The 18776-nt window shown below is 37.5% G+C and overlaps 1 protein-coding gene across 3 annotated transcripts in view; it reads left to right on the plus strand.

Moving 5' to 3' along the window:
• Positions 1 to 18776, plus strand: part of GABRB2 (gamma-aminobutyric acid type A receptor beta2 subunit) — a 140318-nt gene that overhangs the window by 46251 nt on the left and 75291 nt on the right. For all 3 annotated transcript variants that reach the window (XM_031055166.1, XM_031055165.1, XM_005418669.2), the window contains one exon: positions 925 to 1145. In XM_031055166.1, the coding sequence (XP_030911026.1) occupies positions 925 to 1145 (221 nt within the window). The remainder of the gene's footprint in view (positions 1 to 924; positions 1146 to 18776) is intronic.

Genomic DNA, 18776 nt, shown 5'->3' on the forward strand with positions numbered 1-18776 from the left:
AAGATAATTTTTTCTTTTCCAGCTGTACTAAAAATGCTTTAAATAATGGACTCTCCTTTACAATGTAAGGCAGGGAATAAGAACTAATATTGCCATTTATGCAAGTCTTTCTCCACAGGGTTGCTCTCAATATATTTTTTGTACTATTTGTAGAGGTTTTTTTAGCATTGGCTAAATGTAGTGATTATTCTGCATCTGGATAACAATTTTGACAAAGGTGTAACCTTTGTAAATGCATCATTCTTTAAAAAATCAAGAGGTCAAAACATCTCTGAAGCACTGTACAGTGGTGGTCTGCATCAAGACAGTACAAGTCTCATAATACTGTGAATAATTACTGAGATGCTAATTGTGCTCTCTGAATTGTCCCCCTGAAGTAACCAGAGTTACTTCATCTGTAAAATTAAGACTAAATGTATAGCTTAGGAACCTTAAAAAATTCCCATTGGTTTCAGTGCCCAGGGAAAAGTTAACAGACTTTGAAGAAATTTTAATTTAGGGAAGTCTTTGGGTGGTGACTGAAACTTCAGAGACAGAAGGCTTGATCCAGAGCTCTATTGAATACAGTGGAGACCCTGAAATTAAATTTGGATCTGTGAATATTCCTATTTCCTAGAACTCCCAGGCTTATAAAGTGCTACAGGCTGTTAAATGTCTACAATTTTTTAAATTTTATTTTTAAATATTGAAGTGAGAACTTCCAAGTCATTCATAAAATTTAAATACCCCATCATCTTTGTGTTCTCAGTGCTGTTATTAAGCACATACAAGATCTTCAGTACCATTAAAATAAATAAATCTACTCCTGGAAATTCTGAACAGAAATGGAACAGTCACAATGAATACCTGTGTATTTGCATTGTCATTTTTTTGCACATGTATATTTCAATGCATATTTTTTTGTTTGTTTTTTTCTGCTCACAGGACTATACCTTGACAATGTACTTCCAGCAAGCATGGAGGGATAAGAGGCTGTCCTATAATGTAATACCTCTAAACCTTACCCTGGACAACAGAGTAGCTGATCAGCTCTGGGTGCCTGATACCTATTTCCTGAATGACAAGAAGTCATTTGTTCATGGTGTTACTGTGAAGAACAGAATGATTCGTCTGCATCCAGATGGAACAGTCCTTTATGGGCTCAGGTCAGTATGAACCATTTCTAACTCTTCTGCCTCTTAATTTAAAACCACGATTAAAAACTAAAAATAAAAACCTTTCCTTGCTCTTTTTTGTTTGTTTTGTAATGCTTTTTATTTCTGTATTCTATGTAACTGATGATATTCCAGAAAAAAAAGTATTCTAAGCTTGTATTCTAAATCTAGAGGATTTTATTTTTATACAAATTTTTGAGATAAACTGCCATTTTTAGTACAGTTCAGAGACTTGTATTAAGAACAAATAAGGCTGTAAATATTATTTGAAATACTCATTCTGGATTAAAAGCCTAGTTTAGAACTGCTTCTTCAAAGGAATTGAAATATGAAATACAAAATGAGGATTAGAGGAGAAAACAGAAAATGTATATGACAGCTGAACTGATAATTTAACTGATGTGCTTTAAAGATGATTTTCACTAAGATGAGGCATGACTTGAAATGTTTTACAGCCTGTTGTTCTGTATGACTGTATGGAGAGGGGTGACTGGGAAAATCAACAAAAGGGCTTCACTCTTGAGAAGCTCTGAAAACTTGGGAAATTGTCTGTTTAGTGATGTCAGCAGGATAAATTATTGCTGAGAAATGGATTTAAAAATAGAACTGAAAAAGGTGACTGCCAGTGCTGTGTGGGTAGGTAACAGAACAGCAGGAAAGCATTGCCTGGGTTCACACCAGGAAATGCTGCAGAGCTGGGGATTGTGTTTACCAAAGTTTGCTGTGTCCAGTTGTGTTTTCTGTGGGAGCACTCAGGCTCTGGCACTGTGGCTGTGAGCAAGTCTGGAGTTTTTATGATTGTTCAATGAACCAATAGATACTTGGTTCCTTGAAATGCAGCTGTAGTGTAAAGTGAAATATAAACCAGCTACCTAACTCATATTAATGGAGTGAGAGCCAGCATAACAATGGTTTGTTTTCAATTTAAGATTCTGAAATCATAATCTTTATTATTTTCTTCTAGCATAAATTAGAAAGAAATATCAGATTTAATGTCTTAAAAATGCTAACTTTTTTTGCTATTTGTGCCATTTTTTATTCTGAGTGCTTAAGTATCTGTAATCATTTCTGTTCTTTTAAAAGGCTGGTAAACAGTAAGTAGAGCTCACAAAAAATTGTCCATAGAAGAATCAAGTAAAAGCTTTGTTTTCTGAGTGTTTCTTTTGATGCTCATTTGTTTCTCAAAACCCCCAAAACCTTTCATGAAATATACTTTGTTTAAGGTTTTGAGGGTTTTGTTTTTTCTTTTCTTTTTGCTGAACCAGTGTTGATACTGCTTGATTGTTTTGGGTGAAGCCTTTCCTCCTTTTCATTCAGCATAAATAGCAAATCAGTTTTAGTGTGTCTTATGAGATGCAGTAAAGTGAAATGGTATCTATTTTTCACTTAAAGCTGTTTAATGTAATTAGAGGGATCATTATTAATGATTTGAGCCTTTATTTTCCAGAGTTGTTTTCTTCAATACTTGCAATCACAATGTGTTATCCAAAATGGTTTTAGAATAATTCTAAAATGGGATTTTTTTTTTCTATTGTAGGGCTGGTGCACAGCCCAGAGTTAAAGGTATTTAGACAGCTTTTTAACTAGGTAAAAAAATTTCACTTTAGGAAATAATTTTCTAGTATTCTGGTATACCTAGCAGTCTCACATTTGAGATTATCAGTACTTACATCTCTTTTAAGACTACTTGGTGCATTTCCAGAGTGCTCTTTGCCCTGTGAGCTGGCACAGGATGAATGCTGGCTGTGAATTGCACCTGGGGGCAGGGGCAGGGTGAGTGTCACCCAAGGCTGGGGTCTGCAATTGGGGACTGCAATTGCCTCACTGCTGTGGCAGCTCTGTCCTTGGGCAGCACGGGGGTGAAGGCACTGCTGGTTCTTGTTGTTCTGGGTAGGGACTGTGGAACTTAAAAAGTACCTAATAGATGACATGGTAAGAAAACCCCTTCTTACAGGTCCTAATTGTTAATGAACCCCAGACAAGTCTTGTGAAGTGTAGAATTGATTCCTCCTCCTCAGACTCAGCCCAGGAGGGCTCAGAGAGGCTTTGTGGCTAAAACCCCCTGGGCTGGATGGGGAAGATGCCCCAGTGGAAATACACCATGTGACTGCCCATATTCTGCTTTTGCCTTCCCTGGACCAAGTGGCAATCAGTGATCTCATTCTAGCATTAAGGTTTTAATTTTATAGCTTTAAGTAGCTTTATCTGTTTCATCTGAATTCCACTCAGATTTATTGTTATTTCAAATGTCCGCATTACTGATATATTTAATTCTTGCTTATTAGTAATTTCCACATCTTAAAAATGCCTGCTTAGTTGTATTTCTCACATATCTAAACCCCCCTATCACTATTTATTCTGAAAATCTACTGTTGTTGCTGCATTAATTTTCTTTAACTTGTACTTGCAATCACATTCTCACTGTGGGATTCATTTTTCTAAACTGAGATTCCTTTAAGGATCAGTCTGAAATGCTTCACCTACCGATACATCTATTTAGAAACATCATAACATACACACATGTATAAATGTTGCTGTGAATTTGGTTGCATTTACCTTGATTGCTGTAACTAAATCCATTGAACAGCAAGTGATTTTATCAGTACAAATGTAACCATCCCTTTCTTTTGTGTCCCTGCAGTTGAATTTCTATTTCATACAGCAAGCAGTGATCCCTTAACATTGTTCTCTGTTTTTGTGAGCAGAACCCGTACATGGTGTGCATGCCACATCTGATTAGATTTGATGTTGGGAAGGTAAATTTCAAGAAGGACTAAGGGGCAGTTTTGTGAGCACCTGGATTATGCTGCTGCTGAAAGAGGGGAAAAAAGAGAAATGACTAATAATAAATGGAGACATCTAAATGGCTGGTATGTTGCCCTCATAGCCTGCCTTCTTCACTGCAATAGGGCATTAGTTAAGGGCATAATTAAATTCTTGACCTTGTTTTTACAGGGAACATGACATGCTGGTTGCTTTTAGGTTAAGAAGGACTTTTATTTCTGAGGGATAACTGCCAGCTATTTATGTTTTGGGAAAATGTTTTATTTAGTATTTTTTTCATATTCCATCTGTCAAGAAAATTATTCACTGCTGCCAAGACCAGGACATTCAGTAGATGATATACTTAAATCACCTAAATGGTAGAAAATTGTAAACATATAGTCTTAAATGAAGAGTCATTACAGGGAAAATTACTATGTTGGAAATGAAGATGACGTGCAAGAGGATATTAGTGATTTGACAACATTTAGAACAGTAAATTTAGACATTCAAATCTAGGATAGCAAACAGTATAGGTTGAATAAAACTTGCCAATTTGGAATTACTGCTTTTGCTTTTTGAGTAACCACGTTATGGTGTCTCTCTGGAACTTGCCTCTTTGCTTGTAGAGTCTTGTGATGCCACGTGTCAGAGTAAGGGGGGAAATTTAGTTTCGAATACAAGGATTAAAAGTAGTTGAAGAAGTGGCTGAAGACCAAGATATTTTGTGTAGTTTTGCACCATTACCAGGCTGTTTACAGAAATATCGACCCTTGCATACACTTCTCCCGATATTCCTCACAAGGAAGCTCTGTGACTGTGGGTAGAGAACTGATAATTACTTGACCAAGAGCGTTGTGTGCTATTGTATCTCTTCAGTAGGATGGTTTTATGCTTTCTGTAAATGAAGTTTGTGGGTGTTTTTTACAGAAAAATGGGATATATACAGAACACCTGATACAAACCATGTTCTGTGAGGTAATGACATTCCCATCCTTTTTAGCCAGAAGGAAAACAATAGGAAGCAGAACAGAGGAGGTTTTTTAGAAATTGAAGACTTTCCCATTTGAAAGCCCAACAGATTTACTTGCCAAGATTCATCTAATACTTTAAACTATGAGTCTCCAACTTAGCCAGCAATAATTCCTGTTTGACTGATGGAGCACAGTAATCTCCCACAAATGAGAGAATTATGTGTATGATGGCCTGGCTTTGTTCTCCATTTCCTGCTACCAGCATTGAGTCGCAAAATCCTGAACAGTCCTGGATGACTCTATTTTGTGTTGTCTCAGCTGTGCCTTCTGCTGTCTGCTCCCTCAGTTTCAGCTGCTTGGAAATTTTCACTTCTGCAAGTAAAATAGATTCTGCCATATTTTGCTCTGGTAAGACAGCATTGGGCATTTCTGTTGCATTATTAGACTTGTTCAGCAGTTTAACTCCTCGTAGGCAGCTCATTGTCTATGAAATCCCATGGACAATTTTAAAAGCAATTGCTTTGCAAATGTCTTTAGTTCTCAGACCACATTCTTTGAGAGGTGAAGTGTTCACACCAGCTACCCTTCAGTAAAGCATTTCATCTTTATTTTGCTACTTTTTTCTTTTTGTTCTCATTTGTTTTTTGTTTGTTTTTTGGGTGTGCTTGTTTTTTGGGGGGGGTTAGGGTTTTTGTTTTGTTTTTTTGTTGTTTTTTTTTTTTTTTTCTGATAGTGCTTAACTTTAATTAAATGCTAAGCATAATTTGGAGGTACGGATCCATTTTGCAGTTTTAAAATAATAAAATAATTTGTACTAGCTGGCTACTCTGGAAGTGTTCAAGACCAGGAGTGAGGGGGCTCAAGCAACCAGGTGGGAGGTATCCCTGCCCATGGCAGGGGTTTTAGGACTGAACGGTTATTAAGATACATTCTAACCCCTTAAAATTTTGTGTTTCTGTGAATTAAAATTAAGTCTTTGCACTGCCTGCAATAGTTCAAATACCCTTGTTACTCCAAAATATCTTCTGCAAGAAAGCAGCAAACCTGTCTTACCTTTTTGCCACAATATGATATTTCCAGAAGCTGGACAGAAGGTGTTTAAGGACTTTTAATGCACATTCATGTTAAACAAAAAATTTTCTCAAAACTTTTTCTCTTTGGGGATTTCAGAAGAGATAAGAAGAACCTGGCCTTCTTTTCTGGGGAGAATATATTATTTTGGATGCTGTGCTCTTGATCATGATGCCTGTCAAGGGAGCAGGTGTTTCTGCTTCCATCACATTCGTGCCTCTCTTGGCTGTGCAGCCCTTCGCATCAACTGGGGCCTTGTCCAGCCTCAGGGGAGAAGAGGAAATAAACATTATAATGAGGTACCCTCTAGCATAAATAGCACCAACAGTATCTCAGAGTAGTGTTGCTGTTTGTTAAAATAAATAAGTGAATATGATATTTATTTTTATTAGGATGTCTGAAGTGTCAGTAGCTTTCTGTTCTCCAATTAAAAATACAAGTTTTCTTAATTTTGGATATATAGGCATTGCAAAGAGGAAGTAAAAAGTAATTTTTATATGACTTGTTTGAACATGAGAATATCAATCTGTGAAGAAGTGTTTCCATTGTGTTAAGTGGGTAATTTTTTTGTGCTCACACCTAGAGATACAATTACTGACTTTTCCTTTGCCAACACTTGCCAAAGATAATTCACAGTCTGGCATGCAGTTATTTACTTTTGCACAAGAAATGAGGTGAATTCTATTTCTATGTCCAGGTTTTCAATGCTGTTAGTATACATAGACATGTGTAAGAGCCCTTAAATCTTGCATGCAGGTGGTCAAAGCAAGAACTTTTTGGGAACTTGCAGAAATACATGCAAATGTAGTAAAACATTATTTCAACCTGAAGTCATGTAGCTGTTGCAAAGCCTTGAAAAAATTGAATACACTTATGTAGAATTTCAAGTACAAAGAATTTCTGCATTAACAAGGAATCATGACCACCCCAATCTGATTATTTGGAAATCCTGGGGCAGGACATGTCTGATAATGGCTCTTTTCTTGCACTATCAATATAGACCCAGCATAAGGAAAGGAACTTAAATTCCAGTCTGTCTTGTAAGTGAATTAATTGTTGTTTTAAATAAACAAGGTATCAGCTCTGGCCCAAGGTGTGCCCAGATGCTGTTTTCCTTTCTCATGCAAGTAGTTCTTTTGTAGGTTCCAAGGAATAAAGCAGAGAAATGCAACTACTGCTATTCCTAATAACACTGTTTCTGTGAACTGAAGATTTGGACACGAAACAAATCATCCAGCTCCTCTGCTCAGTTATTCCATTTGGTGAATTGAACACTAAAACCTACCTTCTCACAGGGGTGTTGTGCAGGTTAATTAATTAGTTTGTAAAGTGCTTTGATCCCATAAAACACTACACAAGTGCCAAGCATTATTATGAAGAATTATAAAATGCCAGCCCTCATGTGCACCTTGGGATGGCCGGGTTATGGATACAAATCTGCTTTATTTTCTCTGAATCCCATTGTTCCACTTTCCCTCCATAGCAGACCGTTTTAGGGAAGATGCAATTTCTGGGGGAAAAAAAAAAGAGATCATTGACTCATAAATATCTCTTTTCAATTACAGACTCATAGATTGTTATTATTCATTTTTCTGTAGGATTTGGAATGGCATCTTTTCAACATTCATTCTCATCAGGAGGGAGAGTAGTTGTGTTTTAAATATCTCTCCTATCTGAAAGAAAACAAAGATATCTTTCTTTTTCAGTCCATTTATTAGATTTTAAGTATGGGATAAGTATTCAGAAGGGTCTTTTGCTTTTATTTTTTTATGAAGTAGCTGTTAAATTAGTATGTGAATAATTAATTCATTTAAGCTTAATAAAAAAAAGCTTTAATTCACAGGAATCCTTTCCATTAAAAGCCCTATTATCCAAAATTATTACATTGCAATGAAGTGAAAAGAATTCTGAGTTTTATTGCCTAACAGACTGTGGCATTTAGTCTTTATTAGTAAGAAAAACTCCATCAGCTACAGAACCATGAAATAGTTTAAGTTGCTCCAAGGGTATTGTGTATTCCAAAAAACAAATAGGGGTCATCAAACATTTAATCTTAAATTAAAATGTAATAATGTATATAATTTAGAATTACAGCAATCTATCATTTCTCTTCTGCAATGTCTTTGATCATATTTGAGCTGGTAGTTGGTGACCCTGAGAAGGGAGATTTTCCAGTTGGCGGGACATCCATAAAATCTCAGAATTCTCTGATCAAGTCTTAGCTTGATAGATGCTAAATGTGTATGTACAAACACATGCTGACATATATGATATATTTTTCATAAATAAATACATTATCTTTGTATATGTATAAATTCTACTTGAAATATTGGGGTTTTTTACTGAAATTTGTAAAATCTGAGATGGATATCTGAAGTAGGAGCAGGGTTGGGGTCCTTGTATATGTAAGAAAAATAAAAGTTAGGACACTGTAAATTAATAATACTTCTTGTGGGTCACACATAATCACTTTCTAGTTATTGTGATTTTACAGACAGAGCTTTTCTTTCACATTTTAATGTAAGATGTTATAGAATACTATTTATTGAATGGAAGAATATGAAGTTTTTCTCCCTACCAAGTGTCTTATCTGAAGGAGTAAGTACTTGGATTTAGTTTTTATTCTTGTTAAATATCTAGTTTGGGTAATTTTTCTCACCCAAACCACATTTCCTTTATGTTTTAATGCATTTTCTGGGAAGATGATTGCTGATTTTTTCATGCAATGTTTTACCCTACTTTGGTTTTAAACTTTTCAGAATGGTAAAATGTTTTCTGAGATAAGAATTACCTAAACTCCTCAAGTGTAAGGGGTTTGTTGGGGTCTTTTTTACTTGCATCTCCTGGGTCCATTTCTTTATTTCTCTGAAAATTCAAATTTCTTGTGGTCTTCAGTGTGCAAAGTAATTGAAGAGAGTGGAACAGTTTTTGGAACACTTCTTGGAACAGTTTTCAGTCCTGCTTATCAGGAGAGGAACTAGGATAAGTTATAAAAAATACTGGGAGTTTGTGCTTCCTGGTAAGTTCTCCAGACTCAGGATATGTGTAAACCTCAGCAGAAGAGCACTTCAAAGCTGTGTCTATCAGTGATTTTTAGACTATAATGCAGATATTTCTACTTGCTGTTCAGTGACCAGAATTTTTTCCTTCTCTAAATTACTTGTGTAAGATATTTTTTTTTCTCTTTCTGAATAGTCATTCCTAGAACATTTACTGCATCTGCTAGTCTAGAACTATCTGAGAAGAGAGAGAATAGAAAATATTTGGAAAACCCTTTTTTAAAATGTACATGAGCATGCCATCTGTACGAGCAGATGGCGAGAATGTCTCAGGGCCAGGAGGAGGCTGTGAGATCACATCACAAGGAGAGAACTCCATGAGGCAAGTTCCTTGTGTCAGAACAGAGAGGACCTCAGCAGTCCCCCCCTGCCCTGGCCTGGGGACTGCTCCCCCAGAAACGGCTGTGCCAGCACAGGAGGCGTTTCCAGGTGGTGCCGTCAGTGCCGGGAGGGTCCCCAGGGTTTGCCTGCTGTGGACATGATCTTTCCTGGCAGTTGCTCAGAAACAAGCAAATCTTCAGGACCCTCAATTGTTCTCACATATGGCTGTAAGTCCACATTCAGCATTTCCCAGGAAGGGTTTGCCAGAGTGCCTTATCCTGCTCAGCTTCTGAATTGAGAGGTCGCTGTTTGCTCCATCTTCATGTGGTGCAGTGGGTCATTTTTGAGAACACTTTTTTAAAAAAAACTGCATTGATTGCAGAATATGGAATACATGTGACATCCTTCAATGGCTTACCTTTTTTCTTCTTCTTTTTTTTTTTTTTTTTTTGTGGTGGCTGCTGCTGGCACATCTGCACATCTTAGATATCCCTCCAGGGATGGTGACTCCACCTCTTTAGGGCAGCCTGTTACCATGCTTAACAGCCCTTACAGTAAAGAAATTTTTCCTAATATGCAATCTACGCCTCTCCTAGTTCAACCTGAGCTGTTACTCTTGCCCTTTGCTTGTTACTTGGTAGAAGAGAATGATCCTCCTGCCAGGGAGCTGTAGAGAGGAAGGTCTCCCCTGAGACCCCTTTTCTCCAGGCTGAGCCCCCCAGGTCCCTCAGGTGCTGCTCCAAACCCAGTCCCAGCTCCATTGCCCTGCTCTGGCCCTGCTCCAATGCCTCCATGTCGTCTCTTCCTTGCAGGGAGGGGCTCTGTGAGCCCTGCAGTTGTGTCAGTCATCCCATTCCCTTTCCACAATGGCAACAATATAATAATTTTTCTGCTGCACAATGGCCCCCTGTTCCTCATGTGTGTTGCCCAAAAATATACTTACAGCTTATGGGTTTGTTTTCATTTGCTGACAGGGATCTGTCTCAGGACTGTTTATTAAAACTCTGACATTTTAAAATATTTGCTCCAAAAATTTATCTTGAAAAGTGAAAGGCATGTGAAAGCATAAGACCCTTTAATGTGGAAAAATATCCTTTTCCCAAAGCCCTTTGCAGGGTTGTAAAGTCGCTGGGGATTATAAAGTTAGTATTTGTTTTCACATAAAAAATGGAGTGATAGACCTTAACAATCCCTGCAAGACTGAGATATCTTTACTGTAGAAGGTGTTGCATCCAGCTTTTTTCCTATTTAAAGTGGTAATTGAAAATTTATTCAGTATGTATTGAGAAATGTTATGTTGCATTATGTTCAGTGTCAGAATGGAGAAAAACAGGGGATGTGTAGCTGTTGGGGAAATGCTTTGAGATCTCAGTTTAATTTGCATCAATGGAAACTGGAACAGGGGAGGGTCAGGACCAAGTGCTCCAGCATTATCTGGCTGGCTTCCCTCTCAGGGATCATAACTTTTTAACCTACTTCAGAGTGCTGTTCCTGTCAACCCAAAACATATCCCCTATTTGGAGATATGTGGGTAAGCATCAGAAATGTTGGAGTAAGAAGGAAAACGTTCTTTATCACAATGTTGACATCTACAAATTCTGCACTCTCTTTTTGTCCTTTGCTATTATGACTTTCTTTGTTGTGCAAGTTTTTACAGCATTTGTAACTGGTAGAAATGCTAGCAAAAATTAACTATCAGCAATAGATCTTTGTGTAGCTTTGGGTTTTTTCACTTAAAACCAAGATGTGCACTTTAGAATAATAGTCTTGTACCTTAACAAGGCAATATGACTGGTACTGAATAAGAAGAAACACTCACAACAAAATTTGGAATGCTTCTGCTGATGTGAGAAACCAAGAAAATATTAATTTACTGTAATCATAAAGCTTGTTACAGTCTACTTCATAGATATTTTTACTGAAATATTACAAATTTCAGGCAATGAAAACTACTTGGAGAGAACTTAGAAATGCCTTGAAGTCAGATGACTGCAGGACATTAGTTGGTGTTCAGCTGAGGAGGTAAATTATTGTTAGACCTTGCTGATAAGCTCTATCCTTTCAGGGTGATATCATCACCTGTCTTTTTACCATATCATTCACTGTCTAGAAGAAGGCTCATGTCTTTTCCCTTTGGTTCTCCCTGTAAAAAGTAGAGATGTCCATCTGTGCATGAGATGGAAAACAAGATAAAGGTAGGGAGGCAAATGCTGAGTATTCATCCCTCTCTCCTATTTTTCATTGCACACAACAGGAGCTTATTTCATAGTTCCAAGCCAGGGTGTATCTTAATCCTGGCAAACAACTGAGAGTAAAACGCTGTGCATCTTTAAACACCCATCTGTGGGCTGCTTCTCCAAGGGGGTCTCCAAAGCACCTACAGTTGGAATGTACAAATGTTCCATTATGGTTATCCTGAAATGCCTTTGAATATTGTTTCACAGCATTCGTGTTGCTGCAGAAATGGCACATACAGCAGAGAGGAGATGACTTTTGTTGCTGTTGGATTTTTAAAGAGGTGGTAGAGTAGCTATAAGAAAGATATGCCATTAGTCATTTCCATGTAACTTTGCTATGCCTTCCAGAAATGCATTCAAGAGCTGCAATATTTATCTGAAAAAGAATTTTCTAAGGACACTGCTGTGTGTTAAAGAAACATCCACCCATTCTCCCAACCAGAGTAGTTCATTTCTTTTTGAAGAAAGAGATAAATACACTCAAGATTACTTTTTCATAGCCTTCTGTCTTCATCTTCTAATGCAAGCTGGTTTTATGTTATAAAGAACTCACACTATCATTTCAAGTAAATTTTTTGCCCATTATTAAAACTGAAGGATATGGACAAAATGTTGAAAGCTGTTGTTCAGGAAGGTATTTTTACTTTGCAGTTATATATGTCTGCAGTAATACAAATACAAAAAAACTTAGCCTGGCTTCAAAGGGTCCTAGAGTAATTTCCAGGTGAGTATACTGCAGTATTTAGAATTATGACTTTTTTAAGAAATAGTTAGTTAAAAAAAACCCCACAAACCAAAAAATCTAAGTTACAATCTTAGAAGGAATTGAAATCTGATTGAGAGTATGAAGATCGTGTAGACAAGGATTAGGAGGAAACCTTTCCCCTGCACAGGTGGTTCTGGAGGTTATCACTGATGCTGCCGGTGGGGTCCCACTCATGCAAATCAACTGCAGCTGCACTTTGCCATTTCAGTCAGAGCTTCAGTCATCATCTCTTTTCTGCTCCTCTGATTTAACTGGACAGACCCAAAGCTTGTATCATGGTGCTCTTTCTTTTTTTATAACTGAACATTAACAAAACCTTGTAAAAAAGGTTATGTGTAGGGATATCTCAGAATCTGATATTGGGGTATTATGGTAAGTGTTTTGGTAGTTTCTTTAGTTTTGTTTATGTGCACTTTTTGGGTTTTTTTCTGTGTTTAATATTTTGTTTCCATGAGTACTGAAGCTATTTTTCATATATTGAAGGAGATAGCCTCCCATTCCAGCTGACTTATCTGGTCACATCTTCTCTGGTTCACCTCATTTAATTTTCATTAGGGTTCATCTTTCCATTTTATTTCAATATGGCTTTAATTTCAGTAGAATCTATATTTATGATTTATAGGATTGCTAAGAAAATTGGCTGTGTTCTGGTTTTAGAAATAGGGGTAAGACTGAACCAAGGCCCTGAAATTGTTAACAGTAGGGAACACTACCCCACAAAACTGAAGACAAGTAAAAGAGCATGGAGTGTAACTATTGTTTAATGTCAAGAATGAAAATAAATATTAAATGTTACCTGCCATTACAGATATTACAGAACTTTCATTATCAGTAATTTGTTCAGAGGAAGGTATGGATATTATATCAATATAAGGCAATTAGAAAATACATGACTAGTGATGCAATGCTTAAACTTTAGGCAGAGACAATTATTATCTACCCATATGAAAGAAAAAAAGCATTGGTAAAGCAGTTTTTTGCACTTGCATGACTTTTTTATTAAGTTATATTTGTCAGTGCAATATGTAGTAAAAACAGGGTTTTGTTTTGCTTTGTAAAGTATTGGATCAGCAGATTGTGTGATATTAGATGTGTGATGGAGAAGCTGATAAACCCAGAGAGACTTCTGGGCTGAATATCGCTCCTAGAATCCTGAACCTCCCACTCCTGCAACATAGGGTGGGAATGCAGCAAATTTAATATTGTGCCCTTGGCACAGCCCTTAAACTAACCCCCTATTTACAGAAATAAAGTATCCTTTGAGACTTTAAAAATTCTGTTTCAGTTGAGAGAAATGAGCAGGGGTATCACGATTCATTTTGCTTGTTATTTTAGACAGGGATGAAAAGTGAAAAGTTTTATTCCTCACAGTTCTTTGTTGTTCAGCACCTCTTAACTAGCCCTGGGAAACATGATGTTCAAAGTGCTTTTTAAAAGACAGTGACAGTTCAGGCCTAGTGTGACACTTTATTATCTTCTGTTCTGAAAGTGTGATGCCAGTTAGGAGAATAGGGCGTCAGCTTTGTATCCAGGGGATTGATCAAATAAAAAAGTTTTAGTGACGATGTTTTCTGCCCAGGAACATGGGAGAGTTTCCATTTAGTTAAAAAAGTCTCTCTCAATGTTGGTACAAGGGATGAGTGTCAGCAAAACCATTCCCCTGCTCTGTTTGAGCATAACTTTTGTGTTATTTTCAACATCAAGTAGTAATGAAAATAGCGCCCCTATCCCTCCCCTCCCCCCCAAATTTTGATTCATCAACTACAGTCTTAGCACTGGCCAAGTTTTCCTGCTTTCTTATGATTGTTTTGAAAATGCATTATCCTCTCTCCTTCTGGCTTTGCTAAGTTTTACTATTCCACCTCATCACTGTGCTCAGTCACGCTTTCTGTTTAGCAATTTTCTAATGTAAAATCTCTCCAAGCTCTATAACTTTTAGAAAAGCAGCGTGGTTTTGTAGTCAGTTTTTCATTGAATTACAGACCTTTATTATCCTGAGTTATTGTTTTTCTAATTTCACTAAAATTTAGCATGTGGTCTATTTTTTTCCTCCTTATTGTGAAAGAGAGGGGAAGAGGGCTGCCTTAGATTAATAGCAGTGGATTGACAGTGTATTTGATGTCATGCTTCTGCTTACCAACTACTCTTTCAAAAGGCATCATTTTCATCCAAATCCAGTGGGACCATTTTTAGAGTATTGTTTTGGAGCCACTGTGACAGCTTCAGTAAATGTGAATTTTAATTTATTTGTCTAATGAAGATGAGGACCTTGGCTAATGACTACATAGTCATAAGTGATGATGCTTTTCCTCCTACTCCCTCATTGCTTAGAGCATGTATTAATTGTGCAGATGGTAGTGGCTTAGCTGTGTGATATCTCCTCCTCTGGTGGCATTTACACTGTGCAAAGAGGGTGTATTGCCATCTCATTATTTAGCAGGGTTTGTGATTCATCACCTGCCTTTTAAACCCAATACTGTGATCACATCTTGTTGCTAAGAGGCAGAATTTGCACGTGCACTTTTTTCTTTTAAGTACACCTGTGCCAAGCTTTGCCTGAAACCTTCAAGCAAATCAGAGCCAGGAGCACTGACATTTCATCTTCATTCCTGCTAACAACATGTGACGTTTGCAGTGCCAGCTTTATGGGGGCAACTGTAAGTCATTCCTTATGTGTTCAAGAGATTCTCTTCAGCCTGTGAACTTTCCAGAACTTAAGTCAGGATTTCCAGATATTGAAGTTTCACTGAAAGCATTTCTTTTTTAATTTCTAGAATTCAAGCCTAATTTGTATGTGACAGGTAAAAAAGAACTACTTTTACTGCTTTATTGTTCTGCTTTTCTTTTCTGCTCATGCATTTATTTGTTTTTATGCCTTGCAAGAAAAGCAGGAGTAATTTAAGCACAACTAATGAAGAAAATTCCTTAAAATTTTATTTCTTCTTTGATTTCATCCGTCTTTCATGGCCATTCTGCTCCCCAGATTTTCTATTATTGCTTCTTTCACACAATCGTATTGGCATTTCTGTGTTCAAACATTTTCTGGGCTTGTTCTCCAAAGAAGTCACAGATTTTATATATTTTACTTATAATTTAAAGGCTTGCTTTCTTTTAAGTATCACAGCTGTATACCTGATAATTTTTTGCAAATACTAGGGCAGTTTGGTTTGGTCTATTTTGCTTTTTTTTTTTGTTTTGTTTTTTTGTTTTTTTGTTTTTTTGTTTTTGTTTAGGAAAGATCCTGTGCTGCAGGTGCAATTAAAGGAAGTTTATAATTACTTTTTAAAATCTACAGTTCTTTTTCTAGCAATGAGAGTTGTACCACAGGTGTCTCCTTAGCAAGTACATATTTGCTGTTTCTGGCCATTCAGGGATGAATTCCCCTCCACCTGCACTGCATGCAGGGGCTGGGGGATGGTGGCACAAAGTGATGCTGAGAGAGAGGGACTCAGGGCTGTGTCTGGCATGTGTCAAGGTTTCCAAGATATAAACAGAAATGTGAATGGAGAAGTGACCTAAAAAGAAGTAGAATGAACCTGAAGAGAGCCAGGTTTTCCTCCACACAGAGTTGTAGGCTTGACCCAGAGCATGGCTTTTGTTACCTAACACAGAAAATGCAAAGGCTTTGCATAATATGCAGTTTGCTCTCTGAGTCAAGTGCTGGTATTGTGAATTTAGGAGTGCCTCTGCTATTCCAGAACAGAGAAATTATTAATACCTTTCTAAGGCACTGCAGTCATGTTTGAATCTGTTGGTAGAAGAAGTCTTGGAGTAAATGGAAAGCTGAGGCAGATCCACTGTACCACAATCAAACTTGTAATACTTTCAGCATTAAAAATTTGAGATGGTAACTGTTGAAAATTCTGAAAAGTGGAGCCATTTTGAGCAAGCTGGTTATTGTCTCAGTTTCTTTGTCTCCATAAAATGTGGATCACAATATAAACAGACTCCCATCTTAATTTCTAAGAATCATTTCTGTAATTCAGTACTGATGTTCATGTGGTTACTCTTCCCTTTTGTCAGCTTGGAGGGGGCAGCAGGAGAAAAACATTTAACCCTAACAGGAGAGTTATTAAACTGCTGAAATTGTTCACTAGATTTCTGGTCTGTGGTTAGAAATGAGATTTACCACCTGAGAGAAATTTTGCAGTCACTGGCTCTAGCATTAGGTTAAATGAACATGGGTAATGCATGATAGTAGGGATGAGTTCTGGCCAATGCTTGAAATATCTGAAAGTAAATTTGTATCAAAAATACTGAAATGTTGTGACAATTAAAAAACCCTGAATGAACCCAACAAAACCCAAACAGATGGATGTTTCTCCTAACACAGCATTTAACTGTATACTCGAGAGGGTGTACTGGGAAATGAAAAAAATGCTGAACTGGCTTAAAGAGAATTGTCTCAGCCATTTAAAAAATGGCACAGATAATTTTCATGTATCATCCCATGTTTGTCTCCTGCTTGCCCATGAAAGTGTGTCTGTTTTGTTACAGTGTCCTCTCCTTCTGACCTCATATTGCAGGCAGCACCAACTTGAGTCCCCATCCCTGCTAAGACTTTGCTGCTGAGCAGTTCTTTTTAAAAAGCTCTTCCAGCACATTTCCCATGAGCATGCTGCCTCGTGGAGGGAGGGGTGGTTTTGTTACTTCTGCACTAAAAAAGTTAAAAGGTCTTGCCCGGTGGGCACTGATGATTTTTATCATGGTAAGTGGTAAAAAACGTCACACCATGACGGCAGTGCTGACATGTCCACGATTCTGTGGTTCTGTGGGTTTTGCTGGTGGCTGTGGGTTGGTCATTGCTCACATGCCTGGCTCAGGAGTGGTGAGGATGAGCAGAGGGGACACAGCAGCCACCAACCCCTGGGCTGTGCCTCGGGGATGGCTCTGTGCTCAATCTGCTGTGCCAGTGGTGCTTTTGCTTTATGCCAGTGTTTGCAGTCACCTCAAAGCACCTGTGCATTTAATCAAGTAAATGCTTCCCAAGGCTCTGAATTTCATTTACTGAGTTGCAACATGTGTTGTCCTATTGATGTATAAAATATTTCTAAGTAAAGAATAGAAGTAATTTTAGGGATTGGTTAAAAAAAAAAAAATAAAGAAAAAGGTGCGCTTTCTACAGCAAAATAATCACTTTAAAAATTCCTGAATTGAAGGAATGGGGCCCAGACAGATCTGATGTATCTGAGACAAACATTTAATTTCTCATCAGATGTATGTTTGCTGTGTTGGGTAGGACTGACGTTTTCCATCTGACTTTTCATCTACCTCAAATGTGAACTAGTTTAAAATGGTTTCTTGGAGAAAAGAAGGTTCATGTATAGACAAGGTAACAGAAAAAGCAATGGGAGACATATTTTCTAAATTAAATTATAAAAGTACACACAACAAAGAAATCCTTCATATGTAGCCCATGTATTGATTCAACTTTCAGTGCAGTGTGAAGCATTACAATGCAGCTCTGGCTGCACAGAATGTTAAAAGGGATCCTCACTGTCTGCATAAGTCTATGGGAAGCCAAGACCTGATTAAACTCTGATTAGAATCAGTTGAACTCAGACTCTCTTTGAGACTGAGGGTGTCAAAGAGAGTCTGAGTTCAACTGATTCTAATCTGCCTCAGGTCACACCCTCTCTGCTAATGGGATTGTGAACAGCATCATCCTGGGCTGGTTGGCAGGTCAGAGTCACGTATCTTCCAAATCTAATGGCTTTATTGATCATAAATGCAAATAACTTTGACTGCAGAAAGTGATGGATCTAGCTAGCTTCAGAATGGAAAAGAAGGGACCTTGGTAAGATTTCTGAAGCTTGTCTTGAGGGAATACAGATTTAATTTATTTAAGAGCATTTTTTTTCAGGAAAATATGGTAATGAAGAGGAAACTCTTATTTTGTGTGTGTTTGGGTTGTTTTTGGTTTGTTTTTTTTTTTTTTGCAGTGGTATGGATTAGTGTTCTGGCAACTGAGATCTACTTACTGAGAATTTTCAAAGGTTTTATTTTATAAACAGGACAGGACCAACTGAATATTTCCTATCCAGATTTTCTATTTAGATTTCCAGCATTCAGTGTGTCACATAGCTTATCAAGCTTTCAGCTCTCGCCAGTATGATGCAGCTGATATGTCAGAAGTGTTTTGGGATGGTTTTCCTGTTTCTGTTTGGAACAAAGATACGAATGTTCTGAAATTAGGATGAGGAAGAGAAAGGTCGTGACTGAGCATCCTAATTTTGGCACAGGAGGAGATGTAGCCCTTGGGGATTGGATTCCAGAAGGATGGCTGGAGTTAACTTAGATGCCTTGTTAATTTAAGTCATTAGGTTTGACTCATTGTTATGCTTCTCTCACACATCCAATAAACTCTTAGCTAAAGCTGAGTTGAACTGATGTAGGTACAGATTTTGGAATGTTCAAGAAGGACATGGCCT

This window comes from Geospiza fortis, unplaced genomic scaffold (genome assembly GCF_000277835.1).
Source record: "Geospiza fortis unplaced genomic scaffold, GeoFor_1.0 scaffold55, whole genome shotgun sequence".
Taxonomy (NCBI): Eukaryota; Metazoa; Chordata; class Aves; order Passeriformes; family Thraupidae; genus Geospiza; species Geospiza fortis.